Source organism: Ascidiella aspersa, chromosome 8, assembly GCF_963924565.1.
Source record: "Ascidiella aspersa chromosome 8, kaAscAspe10.2, whole genome shotgun sequence".
Classification (NCBI taxonomy): domain Eukaryota; kingdom Metazoa; phylum Chordata; class Ascidiacea; order Phlebobranchia; family Ascidiidae; genus Ascidiella; species Ascidiella aspersa.
Genome location: NC_139454.1, coordinates 10644656 through 10658275, shown reverse-complemented (window position 1 = coordinate 10658275; position 13620 = coordinate 10644656). Strand labels below are relative to the sequence as shown.

At 42.7% G+C, this 13620-nt stretch overlaps 1 protein-coding gene across 1 annotated transcript in view; it reads right to left on the bottom strand.

Moving 5' to 3' along the window:
* Positions 1-188: 188 nt before the first annotated feature.
* Positions 189-13620, bottom strand: part of LOC146136056 (snRNA-activating protein complex subunit 1-like) — a 33104-nt gene continuing 19672 nt past the window's right edge. Inside the window, exons 4-5 of the mRNA XM_083396142.1 lie at positions 3040-3237; positions 189-343 (exon numbers count right to left, since the gene is read on the bottom strand). Coding sequence (XP_083252268.1) covers positions 189-343; positions 3040-3237 — 353 coding nt within the window. The remainder of the gene's footprint in view (positions 344-3039; positions 3238-13620) is intronic.

The following is a 13620-nucleotide window of genomic DNA, read 5'->3' as shown; positions in this document are numbered from 1 at the left end:
TTTAAACTGTTTTCTTGAAAAAAATTGATTACTTCTTAAATATTCACTAATATTTTAATTAGGCCTTCATGGGACCTTCTAAAAGTAGTTCACCGACCCCAATGGGTCCACAGACACCAGTTTAAGGATCCCTGTTTTACACAAAGGCAATAACGACACGGGCAACAAAAACTCAAGGACGGCCGAACTTACACGTCCCGGTTGGCTGTATTGTCTCGGTCCGGAGAGAGGACTGAGGTAGATGGGAGGTGAATAACTTCCTCGTTGATCTTCAGAAGCGTCTCGACGATGTCACTCTGAATGAGATCAAGCGAGCTGCTGGGCGCTCCGGCCTCGCCGCCGCCTGTCAATCAAAGGAAAGTAACGCAATGAAAAAAAGGTTTGGAGTAAAAAGCATCGGACATCAGCGTAGCAGCTAACAGCAATAAAAACTATTTAGGGGCTGAGGCAGCGCGTTGTGCCGATATATTGCTAACTAAAAAATTAAAACTGCCACAAAAATGTAAATTACAGGTGTTTAAAAAAAATCAGTTTTTTTTCGTAGTAAATTATACGTTTTTTTTTTAAATATTATTATAAATATAAAAACACCCACTAAGCGTAAATTATACGTTTTCAAACGTACCAAAACAGTTTTTAAAGTGGCTTAAAAGGAGTAACCGGATTGAAAATACAATCCTGTATATATTATCTGTCCAAAAATGGATTAGATTAGCCAAAAGCAAACCTTGCGATGCAAATATTTAAAAGGTAACCCAAAGTACAACCGATTGGTCAAAGCACTTACAGCACCCTTTGCCTATTGATTCCAAGAACCCCCCAGCCGTAATAACTGTAATTTGCATGCTCTGTAATTTAATCTCGGAGTAAAGGCAAGAGAGCGAAAGGGCGATTTGCCAGGCAGCGGTCATAAATCTGAAGCGGTCAAATTCCCATGGACAGTAAATAATTGCAGAAGGCCGGCCAGTCGCCGTACCTTTAAAATGCGATTAGACAGCGCTCAAGTTGGCGCGGTGATATAGCATTCGGTCGAGGCAGACAAGAAAAGCGTAAACACGGCAGCACTGCACCATACACAAGTACGGCGGTAAACTGGCATTAGAGTAGCCGGTCCTTCTAAACGCCAGCTTCAAACGCGTAAACAGAGCGTTCTAAACTTGGACGCAATTTGCACCTAGCACAGTGCTTCGTGCCTGGTCTACCCAAATAGGCGACGAGTACAAGACTTGAAACAGGTTTCGGCTTTCTTTCAAACTTTGCCAAACGCGGTCCGCACATCACACCGGCAATTTATTTTGTAACAAATAACGCGGCATAGATACACCTAAAACCGTTTACTTTAATTTTAAAAAAATGGCTGAACTTAGCAAGTCATTGCGCGCTGATTAAGTCCATGGGATTTAATTTTTTTTTTAATCAACAAAGCACTTTTCCCGTTTGTTTTACAAGATGCATAGGCCACAGTATAGACATAAAAAAAGCAGAAAAATAATGTGAAAGTCGCTTTCAAAAACCTAGACAAATTTGTTTATAAAGTTGGGGCCAGTAAGCCGCTGTTTACAGTTTTGTCCGCAGTTGTTGACAGTGACGTTGAGCGAACGCGCGCATTGTTTTTCCGGCGACGCGTTTCAATTTTCAAGTCCGTCCGAAAAGACGAAACTATTTCTAAGAAAGCAGTAATTTGTGTACAGCGATTCGCCGTCGCGCACCGTCAATCAACGGAGACCAGGAAGCTAAGAAGAAACTTGAAAAAAAAAACAGGAATGCGTAACTTCGAAACTGAGGGAAAGGTCGATTGAAACGCATCGCTGAGCTTGTAATGAGTATTGGGTAAAAGCAATTCAACTATAGCAGCGTTCCACATTAAATGCTCGACAAAATGGCGATGTAAATCGGTAAAGAGATTTATATTTGTGAGTCTGCATCTGACAAGTTTTTTTATTTTGACTTAAAAACAATTGTAATTTAAGTAAAATAATTGCTGTTTTGTATGCACCGAGAGTTAAATCCACTAGAAACGTTTAAAATCCACTGGCTTAAAGGGAAAAAGGCATCATGAAAACTTAAAGCGTTCTATCAAGGTCATACGAGGGTGGTTCATAACAGAAACTTTATTGCGACGAGCAGGCGGTTATTGCGGGTGTGCAGGTCCGCACCTCTAAACCCGAAAGTAATTCTGATCGTAAAAACGGCTAGGCGACACATTGCAATTAAGCGCGGGCGTGATTTACCGACAAAACATTTCGCTTCGTATTTGTTTAATTTCGAGGGTAAAACAACAGACGAGTTCCCCTGTCATTCTCGGAATGGATGAATGAATGAACAAAAAAAAAATAGCGCGGAGCTGTTCGCAGAGGACCGGTGCAGATTGCACGCGGTAAGCAACTCTTTCAAACTAACAACGAACTTTTGACTGGTACAAAAAAAAACTTTTAAAGCAGGTCAAAAAGGCCGAGTGAACACCCATACGCAACTCTTATAAATATTTGATTTTGTTTAAATATTACAATGCCTAAATACCCCGCACCCCTTGTGTTGAAAATTTATAAAAAATCAGCTATAAGGAGACTGATGGCATACAATAGTAATCACTGATCATCAAACTGGGTCATTGGTTCGCACTGGTTGGACGACTATTTAGTAAAAAGCTTGCATGTTTTATGATAAAATTAAAAACAGCTTTGGTTTTTATGAATTAAACAACTATATGACAATTGGTTACGGTTCGCCATAAAGGAGAACTTCTTTCGACTAAGGGGCGGAAAACTAGCGAAATTTATATTATACCCGTTGTAAGTAACACTCTTAATTTATATAAATTTAAATTCAATTCCCTAGGAAGGCAATTTTTAAAAACTTAAATTATTGGTCGCACTGCTAAGCATTGTTAAGAAACAATAAGAGGAAATACAAGATCGAATTTTTCTTTGTTCAGCAGTTCTCGCAGTTTTAAATCGAAAAGCTCGCTATGTCGCAATACAAAATCGAATCCGAATTCGGAACATGAAAAAATGTACTGCAAAAGTTTTCTACACTCACGTAGTTGATTGAGTTGACACTTTAGCAGGTGGTACTTGTCGTGGACGGCCGATAGCTGACCGAGGCTGTCTTCGTCCAGTACTTGTTGTTCTTGCTGCTGGTTTTGACCGGTTTCGCTACTGCTGCCTTGCCAGCTTATTTCAGCGGTCGCATTTGACTCGCTACTTGCAGGTTCTTCGTCGCAATTATACAGATGCTCTGTCGAAAGCAAGTAAAAAGGATGTAGTTAAAATTTTTTTTATTTAATTTTTATTTAATTTAAAACGGATTGACGGCAGTAATATACACGCGGCGCTTTAGCGGGAATGAAATCAAATCGATGCCCAAAGCGATTACACTTTGCAACCTTTGCCTTTAATTTCTACATCAAATGAAATCGCGCAAAAAAAATAGGAAAACATAACCTAGTTTACAACGCTGAAAATACCGTAAATAGTAAATCGAAATACGTTAATTCGTTGCTACATACCAGACATCCTTAACAAACAGGAAATTAAAGGGTATTAAAAAAAACAGACATACCATTACTTGGTCCCTATCTGAAATAACTATGCTTTTTGGCCGTTCCAATATTTAACCCCCCCAAAAAAACACGTTATTTCGTTGTGAGGTTAGGGATTTGCAAAACACAAAAATAAAAAGGTAATAAATAATACATCCTGAACTATAAGTGAAATACCTTTCTTGACTATTTAAACGCAACCTAATATACAAAAGCATAAAAACACAAATATTTAAGGAAACAAGCCGAACGAAAATATGGTTTTGTGAAACCAGTAGGAAATCGCGAAAATATTTATCAATAAACCGATTAAAAGATAAATGTCTCGATAAGAAAATAACAATGCTCTGCTTTTTTACAAACGCAAGAGGCCAAAAATGTCGGTTTTAAATGAAGGATGGCGTTATTTTTTTCATTATAGTCCAAAAGAAATAAGACGAGAGCAGGTGTTCTCAAAATAAACCATAACACGCAAATTAAAACCAAGTCCAAAGTCCAGCGTTAGCGAACATCTGTTAAAATGCGGCCATTTTGAGTGCGGTTAAGCAACAAGGCTGGATGCAGTTTATAATCACCCTATGTTCGCCATAAAAAGACCAGCAAAACCTTGTTCCGCAATTCGCCAAGATAAACCACAAAAGCCGAGAAGAAATTTTCCAACCAAACCGGTCACACTGCCGAAGAAGGCCGCGTGAAGCTGGACAAAGGGTAAAACACAGATCTAGGAAAATCAAGCAAACTGAAGCCATTTTTATAGCGTTAAAATTGCGGTTTTTACTTGACCGCGTTTGCGTGAAGGCGCAAGGCAAGTGCAGTGAAGCGTCCCTATGGCGAAAACCGCAGCGCGGGGGATACCTTTAAGATGGGGGGAATGTGGGGGGGCTACATGCACGGCAGACAGCAGTCGCAGCGATATTGCGGTCGAAAAAGGTATTAAACACAAACGCGTTAGTGAGTTGCGCTCCTTGAATAGACCGTTGTAGTCTAAAAATAATGTAACAATTTAGCACCAATATTTACTCGGTGGGAAATCTACTACATCGCTCAACCCGAAACGAAACAGTTGAACATCGACCAAGAAACCACAAAACGACTTTAGGGCAGTGTAGCGTATCTAGTATAGATCACCTTTTTCAAAATACTCAAAATAAGCAAAATAAGTTTATGAATTTACCCGGTTGAAACCAATCAAAAGGCCTGAGCGAGCGTTGAAATACCGATACTGGGAAAACACATTCCCGGCATTGTCCAGTCAATTTTACTGGCAAAGGGGTGCGGTCCCGCGGGCGGCAGCAAAAGGCCCGGTTCTGCCTCAACAAGCAACAATAACCCGCGCGCAGTCTTTTGCCAACCAACCGACCACTATACAAGAGGGACGGGCGCTGACCAAACAAGCATTGGCCGTTGTTTTCTTTTTGGCCATATCCATCGCGACCGCTCGCCGTGTTTTGTTATTACGTGGGCGGGCGCCAGTTTTTTAGGTATTGTAGTTTTAACGACGATGCGCTGTGCCGAGTGGGGCAGTGCGCCAATTTGCAAGGCCTGTTTTTGCCAGAGCGGCGTCTCTCTCTTTAAGGTTAAGCCAATGGAACGCGTTGCGCTGAATACAGTTCGAAATATTCAAAAGTTCGAAGCATTTAGCCTAAAAAATGTTGTACAAAGTGAAATGTGTCCGTTCGAAATATTTACAAGTTAGTAGCATGTACCCCCCGAAAAATTATCTAAAAAGTCAAAGAGTGTCCTTTCGAAATATTTGCAATTTAGTAGCATTTAGCCCCCCGAAAAAAAATACCTGAAAAGTGAAAGAGTGTCCGTCCGCTACAAAAGGCTCTTTTCCTTATAATGCTCGATTCCAAAGAGACTCAAAAACCGCCGCGCGTCAATGATGCGCAAAGGCTTGCGGTATCACGAGTCATTGACTTGTCAGTTGTTTGTTGCGTGGTTGACCGCTAAAAGTGTAATTTTCGACTTCTTTTTTGATGACAAACGCTTACTTCAGGCGCGCTACGCTGCTGAAAAGGGAAAACACGCCTTTTTTCGGTGACTCAATCCGCAATTACTGACGAAAATACGGAGGCGCGACTTGGGGCGAAGTGACGAATTCGATGTTATCTGACTTCGAAAAGTTTTTTAGACATGGGAACAACCATCGAAAGCTAGGCAAGTGAATTGGTGGCTCTTCATTTTTAAAGCGAGCGCAATTTCATAGCAAAATAGAAAATGCGGGCCAGGTAGAAAAATCTGGGTTGCTGGTTATTCCTGCGGTTTAAATGTCAAAGGCAGCAGGTAAATCGCGGTGTGCCCACGCAAAACAACAACGCAACCGGAAACCCTCAACCTTATGCTCTGTATGTATGTGTGTGTTTTCAAGCTCGTTTAAACAATTAATAAAAAAGGCGTGGAATAGCTTTAGGCTATACAAAAATATCGGTTAATCCTGAATGCACATTAATGTCGAAGTTTTGAAAAATTGCCCAGCGGCTGGCGTTTACCTCGACGGTTCAAGGGCATTATGACGTAAGAAACGCTGCGGTAAACAACAAGTGGTGGCGGAATAGCAAAACAAGGCAAACTGATCACTAAACAAAAAAGTCCATATTGTGCTTCTTCTGCCATCGGTTTCGTATAAGGGATAAATTTTTAATCGTAATAAGTATTTTTTTTAGTAAGCTTCATTTATTTCAATAACTTATTGTTCTTCACTTTGTATACTACAAAAATAGAACTTTCGGTCGAAATAAAAAGAAGTATACATTTAGGTTAATTCACTGAATAGTACCTTTACCAACATTTCGATTTTCGTGCTAAGAATGATAAGTGATAAAATGACAGCAATTGCGATAAGATCTTTCCCCAAAAAGGCAACAATTAAGCACCTGAAAGACGAATTAGTTACTGTCGAAAAGCGTGATAAGAAACAAACTTTAAATCGAAGTGAACAATAGTCTAAACACCTTACGCTAAACCGCTACAACTCAATCCAAATTCTGCCAAACACTGTGAACTACACAATTTTTCTGACCTGAAACTCAAAAACTGACTAAGGCAAGCGGGCGGCGTTCCCTGAAGAATAATAGCCTGGCGAAAAGCGCGTCCAGCAAACGTCAGGTAGGTAGACCGACCGCAGGCAACCGGTGGCAAGACAGTGCGATACGCAAGCCTCACAGTATCGCCGGCAGCCCTTCGCGCACACGCATACGGTAAAAAGCAAGAGGCCAGTCGCACTTGTGTTTTTTTCTTCTTTTCGTTTTTGGGTAATCGCCGCATTTTTCTCCGGGCTTTGCCCAGCCACGCGTGACCGGGATGGACAAAGGAAACCAAGTATCAGACCGACCGCGCGCGCCCGCAATCTCGCGCGGCGACCTGGCCCGTCGGTGACGGTGGAATATTCAGGCCAAAGCCAATTGCGCAACGGACGACGCAAGGCTAAAGCGGTGTGCGCGCAATCCTAAAGTGTGTATGCGGCCAACCGGTGTATGCGGCCGAAATAACTGATGCTGCAGTGTCGCTTAACTGGTGAGTTAAGCAGTTGGAACTTCGGCACGAGTAATATTGTACTACTTCTGTCAATTGCGACAAAAAGGAGCGTAATTTAACAACTAGCGGCGAACGAAGTTTTACAGCAACGACTTAAAACTTCAAATCGATTTTTTTATATCCCTAAAAATATTTATGTTGAAGAAGTAAATGTAAGTGGTCATAAACTCATAAAACATAACTAACTGAGAACTGCTTCAACCTAATTTTGCAAGCTCCACAATACTCCACATTCACACAACCAACGGCGGAACCACGCATGTAAGTTTAAACAACAACTCAGTCCTTAATCGTTTCGGAATTTGAAACTTGCGAGCCTTGGCGCTGCGACACGTGCCTGTGTATTGCGGCGAAAAGCGCCGTCAAACGGAAAACATACGCGAAGAAATTCTCCTCAACTCACACTTTGACGGCAATTTTAAGCCAATACCTGTCAAGCGCTCGCGAGCCTACACTAAAACGCGTTTGGGCCCGAATCCAAATTGCGGCGTCCTGTTTCACTCGGGCGCATGCATTAACCAAACGAACGATCCAAGTAGCTCGCGCAGTTACTCTCCGTCGAAAACCGCACCTAGATGCTTCTGGTCACTGCATACCTTGTCCACCACTATACATACGCGCCTCGCGTTCGGAGCCGAGCGCTCTCTCGCGCTTCAACAAAGAAAAAAGGCACGCTTGGCTCTCTTTTGCTTTGCTCCGCGCGAGAGTGAGAGATAAACCTCTCGCTTGCTCTTTGCGCTTATCTCGGCGCGCAGGGGAAGAGAGGCGAGAGATCGACCGAGGCTCAAATAAACAAAGCGCGGCGATTACGGAGTAGCAAGAGCTTGAGAGAGAGAGAGAGAGAGAGAGAGAGAAAAAAACGCCAATTAACGCGCCCGAGATGTTTGAGTGGCACTTTTTTTTGCTTGGTGTGTTTTGGGCAAGCTCTCGGAAACGTCAAGTCCAAAGGCGAACGAGTGGTCATCGCATTGCGAATTAAAAAAAAAGGCACAAACAAGGCGCCGCCCGGTCTCCAAGCAGAGAGAGAGAGAGAGAGAAAAGGGAGCAAAACGAGCGAAACAGCGTCGCGCGGTTTTTAGAATGTGGAATTCCGAATTGTCCGCTTCGCCGGAGGGCTGACACTGACCGCCACATACTGACCACTGCTGTGTTCTTGTACGCTTAAGTTAGGCACAGCTAAGCGGTCAGTGTTAACGGCAAACTAACATGAGGGTGCGCAAAAGAAAACACATTTTTGGCGCGGTGTGTGTGTAAGGGAACAGGCAAGACCTGGTCGTTTTATCGAAGTACACCAATACCGCTGACCGCCAAGGCATCGTCCGTCGCTGCTGACATTTCAAAAAAGGCACGCAACCGCCTTTATTCCGCGTACGACCGGCAGTGTTGGAAGGTAGGTGTGTCGCCGGGGCAGCCGCCGTTTCGCCACGGTCGAATTGCACAGAGCGGCGAAAAGGTGGAGATTGAAAGGGCTTCGGACCCTCGCGCGAAACGGTCAACTGCACCCAGACGGAAACCGCCGCTGACGAGCCACTAAACAAACGCGGCTTTTTGGTCCTGCACCCGTCGGTGAAATAGCCCTAGCTTTAGTGTGGGACCGACGGGGTACGGCGTGAGCTATGTCGAGTGTCGGTGGTGTAGTGTTTTCCGCCAAGGGCGTTTGCTTTTTGTCGGCGTGGTACCACAAAAGGGGAAGGTCGCGTTTTGGGTCGCGGCCAAGTCGAGTGTCAATTGTTAATTGGCGTCTCTGGTCGGCGATCGTGGCATTTTTAGGAGTGTTCGATTTAAGTTCTAAAAGAAAATCGAAAAGCGATCGTAGTATAACGCTAAACAACGACTTTTGGCGGCATTTTTATGTTGGGAAACACATACAGGGTTTGTTGGTATTGACCTAATTATATGGGCCGAAAATTTATTTCTTGTTGTTCAACACATCTTTATATGTAAAAAAATATTTCACGTTTTGGGTCCAAATACTTGGTGTGGCATATTTTTCTGTTGATCAACACAAAGATCAACAGCAATATTTTATTCCGAAAAATGCTTCGAACCAAAAACAATGCATTCTCCTGAAAGGCGCTTTGTCGAACGCATGAAAGCGATTTTTATCAAGAATTTTAAGTCTTGAAGTTTCATTAAAAGTTATCTAAATTTTGCTTTTATCTAAGATTTAGAGCATTGTAAAACCCTGGACGAGTTTATCAATAAAGATTCTAAACCGACGCCAATCTTTTTGTTTCAGGACAATATGCCTTTCAGAACCTTTCTTCGGTGTCCAAACAAGTGTATCAGAATATATTTGCGCCTTAAACGAATTAGTAAGGCTATAGGACGTTGTTATCAAGAATAAAAAAATGTCCTGTAAAATATTGCAAAACACAAACGAGACGACGACCATTTTTGAAATGCTCATCATTAGGGTTGAATTAAAATATTTAAACCCTTCGTAAAGAATTACCATCCGTTGTTAGCTAGTCAAAAATGCATGTTGTCGCCTGTCAATGTGATAAATTAAGCCTAAAAAAGTGGATACAAACCAGAATGTATTTTAGATCAAAAAAAAAAGGAAACTGCACTGATTACCCCAACGCGTATGTTTATTGTTTATGCGCCTACAAACTCACAAAATAAAGTTCGCAAACATACTTTCGAAACACGGTCACCAAACATATGCTTCACGCTTAATGTGACAGGACAATCGCTTTTGATGGGAAACGAGTCGTCTTTCAATCTGCGATATTCAATTAATCCACCGATAAAACGGTATTGTTTAGAGTAGACATAATGGCACAATAGCACGTACGCACAGGGTTTTTTTTTTTAAGGTTTGGTTTGGGTGACCGCTAAGTAGTTTTAAGAGACCGCAAGTGTTTCATTTAAATACCAAAAAGTTGCAAGTCCAAATTTTGGGAAACCGCTGGAGAAAACCGTTTCGGTCCCCCAAAACACCTTAAAAAAAAACACTGCGTACGCACATACAAATCACATACATACCGGGCGTACACAAAATCGCGTTTTTCAAGGCGCAACAATCAAGGCTTTCCTTTTTTTGACGTGGCCGCCCTTAAAATGAATAGAAGGATTAAAAAGCCGTGCGCGGCAAAGATCTTGCAAACTGCAAAACGAACGCGGTTGTCTAATAACCGGCATTGTCCCGTCAGGTTAGCGGGGCGAGGTGAGGGGGAGGGGGGTCGCGTCCAAAACTTTCTGGCGAAACTGAGAGGCGCACTGATGGCGTGGCGCACCTGACAATGGGCCGAAACGGTGCCGGGGCGTTCGGCGCGAAAGATTGGTTTTCTACCGGGAAAAGGGGCGCCGCGCGACGGCCAACAATCGCAAGCGTGCACCGGGAACTCGAGAAACAAAGCGCGGACCACAATGCGAGCTCGGTAGGCTGTTTGCGATTCTTGGCGCGCGCGGTCGCCGCTGTTCGGTGCAAATTTGCGGACGAATTTTGTTTTTTCCCCGGTTTCGGTGGCACCCGACACGTTAGAAATTGGTGCAGTTCTAGGCAAAAAGGTGTACGACAATTAGGGCATCCGAAGGATCAAAAAGTCTGACTTTTAGCTCTTGGACAATGCACTAATTTAGTCTAACAAATCTGCATAAACCCGAACGCTAAACAGCACCTTAACTCAAATATTGTGTCTTGATTAAATAATTACTTAAACGCTTGCAATACATCAATGTGTGACGTAACCATCCTATATACCCTGGACGAGAAATTATCTTATGCCCAGCGATCAATTAATTATTAAATTAACACACAAAACTGCACTAATTTCCAACGGATCGGGTGTCGGTGGCGTGCTGTCGTTGAACCACCGGCTTGCAATAGAACAGGGAATTAAGCGAAATCCTGGACACCGAACTAGAAGAAACTCTCGATCGAGATTCTGGAGTATAGCTGCGATGTGTCCAATAGACCTTCCAGTGAGCTGCACGATAGATTGCAAGCTTCTGGGGCCACATATAGTATTCTAAACTTGTTGTCGAGTCACACTATGTCACTGTTGACCACACAGCGTTGAGACAACGTAAACAGTTTATTTAACAGTTTGTCATGAAAAGTTACGAAGCAAAAGGGAACATCAAAGGGCGGATAAATCCATATTGGGGACGCCCCTGAATGCGAAGGCGGTTTTTGGCGAATTTGCAGCGATTTTTCGCACGAGCGAAAATCAAAAAAGCCGCGCAAAGCATCGAAAATTACAGCGACGCTGGGGCACGGAACGGCCACAATCAGCGCGAAAAAAAACGGGTGCCCTAGGCCCAGGGAAATTCCCCAGAAATTGCAGTACACTTGCCACCAGACCGCGTGTTGTCTTTTCTGCGGCGACGTGCCATTAATTAACTGCTGACGATTCCCACAGAAACAGCGCTACGCTTTTCGTTTTGCGCCGCGCGAAAAGGCGAAGGGCGGTGTTTGCGGGTTCGTAATTAGCGCTCGTAATTGCACCCCAACTTAAACACGTCGGGCTTTTCCCGCGACTTGCACTTGCGTTTGCGCAAAGGGCCTTGGCTGTTTTATTGCCGTTTTTTGGAAAGGAAGCGCCGATACACCACTATGGTATAGGAAAGTCCGATGCTTTTTATTTTAAATGTATCGATATTTTTTGACAAAAACTGCAAACGTTTGATTCGATGCCAAATGAACTATAGTTAAATAAGCCATACTAAAAAAAATAAAACGTGCTAGTGTACTGTTTTCAAAGTTGTTAAGCGAAATTTGCGTCAGCGCTAAAAAAACGCTAAAAAGTTAAATCGCAAACCTTGGCTAAAATGCAGGTTTATAAAAGTGGGATCGGCCCCTAAACTGTACTAGAACCGATACTGCGACCTCTATAACAAAAAGACTATTGTAACCGGCTACGACGGCGTCTGTGCGTTCAATACAACATGCAGCGGTACGTTAAATGAAAATCCCCCCAAAAAAGAAATTGATGCTTAATGGTTATTGCAATACTCTTTGTTACGCGTCTCTTAAATCTCTCAATGCAACCAAGTGTCGGCGCGGCATACCAATCAACACGCGATTTTTCCGATAGGCTGAACACAACCCAGAACCAAAACTAGCGTCGAAAACACAAAGCGGGGTTACGTCGGGGTTCACTGGAGTCCCGACTATTTTCGCGGTGCACCTGCAACCACACACGTCAAGTGATGTGTAGTCTCTTTAAAATAAACGGCGTTTCCTTGTCGCCGGAGTTGTAGCATGCAAATCAGTGTGTCAACCGCAGAATTCGGCCCTGAACTTGAAACGACTTTAACTAGAAGCCGCACGCACTCTTTTAATGCAGCGCTTTTTTTAGTTATGTTCACCCCTAGCAGCTATCTCCAGATTTCATTCACCCTTGTCTCATGATATGATGAAACTATCACGTCTATATATAACAGCACAAAATGACTTAGGTTGTTTGGCAAGCTATCATCCATTTCTGACAGTTCACCCTTATTCACCCCTTTTGGTTTGTTAACTCTTGAAAATATTCACCCTGGGGTGAACCATTTCACCTGAACACTGTTCTAAGGCACAAGTGAACTTGTTTTGAGTAAAATTCCGCACAGGCTGAAGACTTTGTGTTACCAATTTGCAATCGACCGCAGCGCCACAGTTAATATGTAAAAACAAGTCACTTTCTGTGGCTTTTCTGCCCCGTAAAAAAGCTAGGCGCTTTTCAAATGGATTGCCTCGCGCGGTTGTAGCGAGTGAAGCGGTGCCAAGGCGTCGTTAAGCAAGCGACCTTTCGCGGCCTCAATGAAAGCAAAGGTCATTGGGCTTGCAGTGGTTTGGAACAAATCGGAATCGGCCGGCCAATAAGCCAACTGGCGTCCTGGAGGGGTATTGTCAAGGCAGAGGACCAGGCCAAGGCTTTACTCTGTGTAATCCAAAAAAATTCCCTTTAGGAACTACCCCGGCATTGCTTGCAATCAGATAAACCCCAGTTTTAGAGAATCACGAAGTTAAGAAAAATACAGGTAAATTTGGGTACACTATGCACGGATCTGTAATGGATAGGCTTGAAATTTCAAAGCCAAAAAGGTCGAGTAGATCGACATCATTTTGATTTGAAGTTCTTGAACTTATAAAACGAACTTGTATCACCTATAGTTAATTAATGCCCCGACTATAGAAACTAAGAATGTTAACCTACCTTTTATAAGTGATGCTTTGATTTACTTTTTAGTCACATTAACGGAAGATGATACAAGTTCGTATCGAAACATCTTAATCAAGATGATGTCAACCTATTGTAATTTTTTGGCAATTCATTAACAGGCAAGTTTGTTTGACAAACTTGCGTGCTAAAATCCCGTTATTGCAACTTTTTAATTTGTTAAATAAAACAGTCTTAATCATCAGATTAAACCTGGTGCAAAATATATGTTACAAAATCATTCTTTCTATTTATATATTCGCCTTACTTTGATTTCTAGTTTTCGCAAAAGAAGGAACTCTAATTTAAATCTAATTTGTGACAGCTTAAACGTTTTATTGCGATTCCAACCTGACTTGAAAAACGGAAAAATTCTTGTTAGATTGA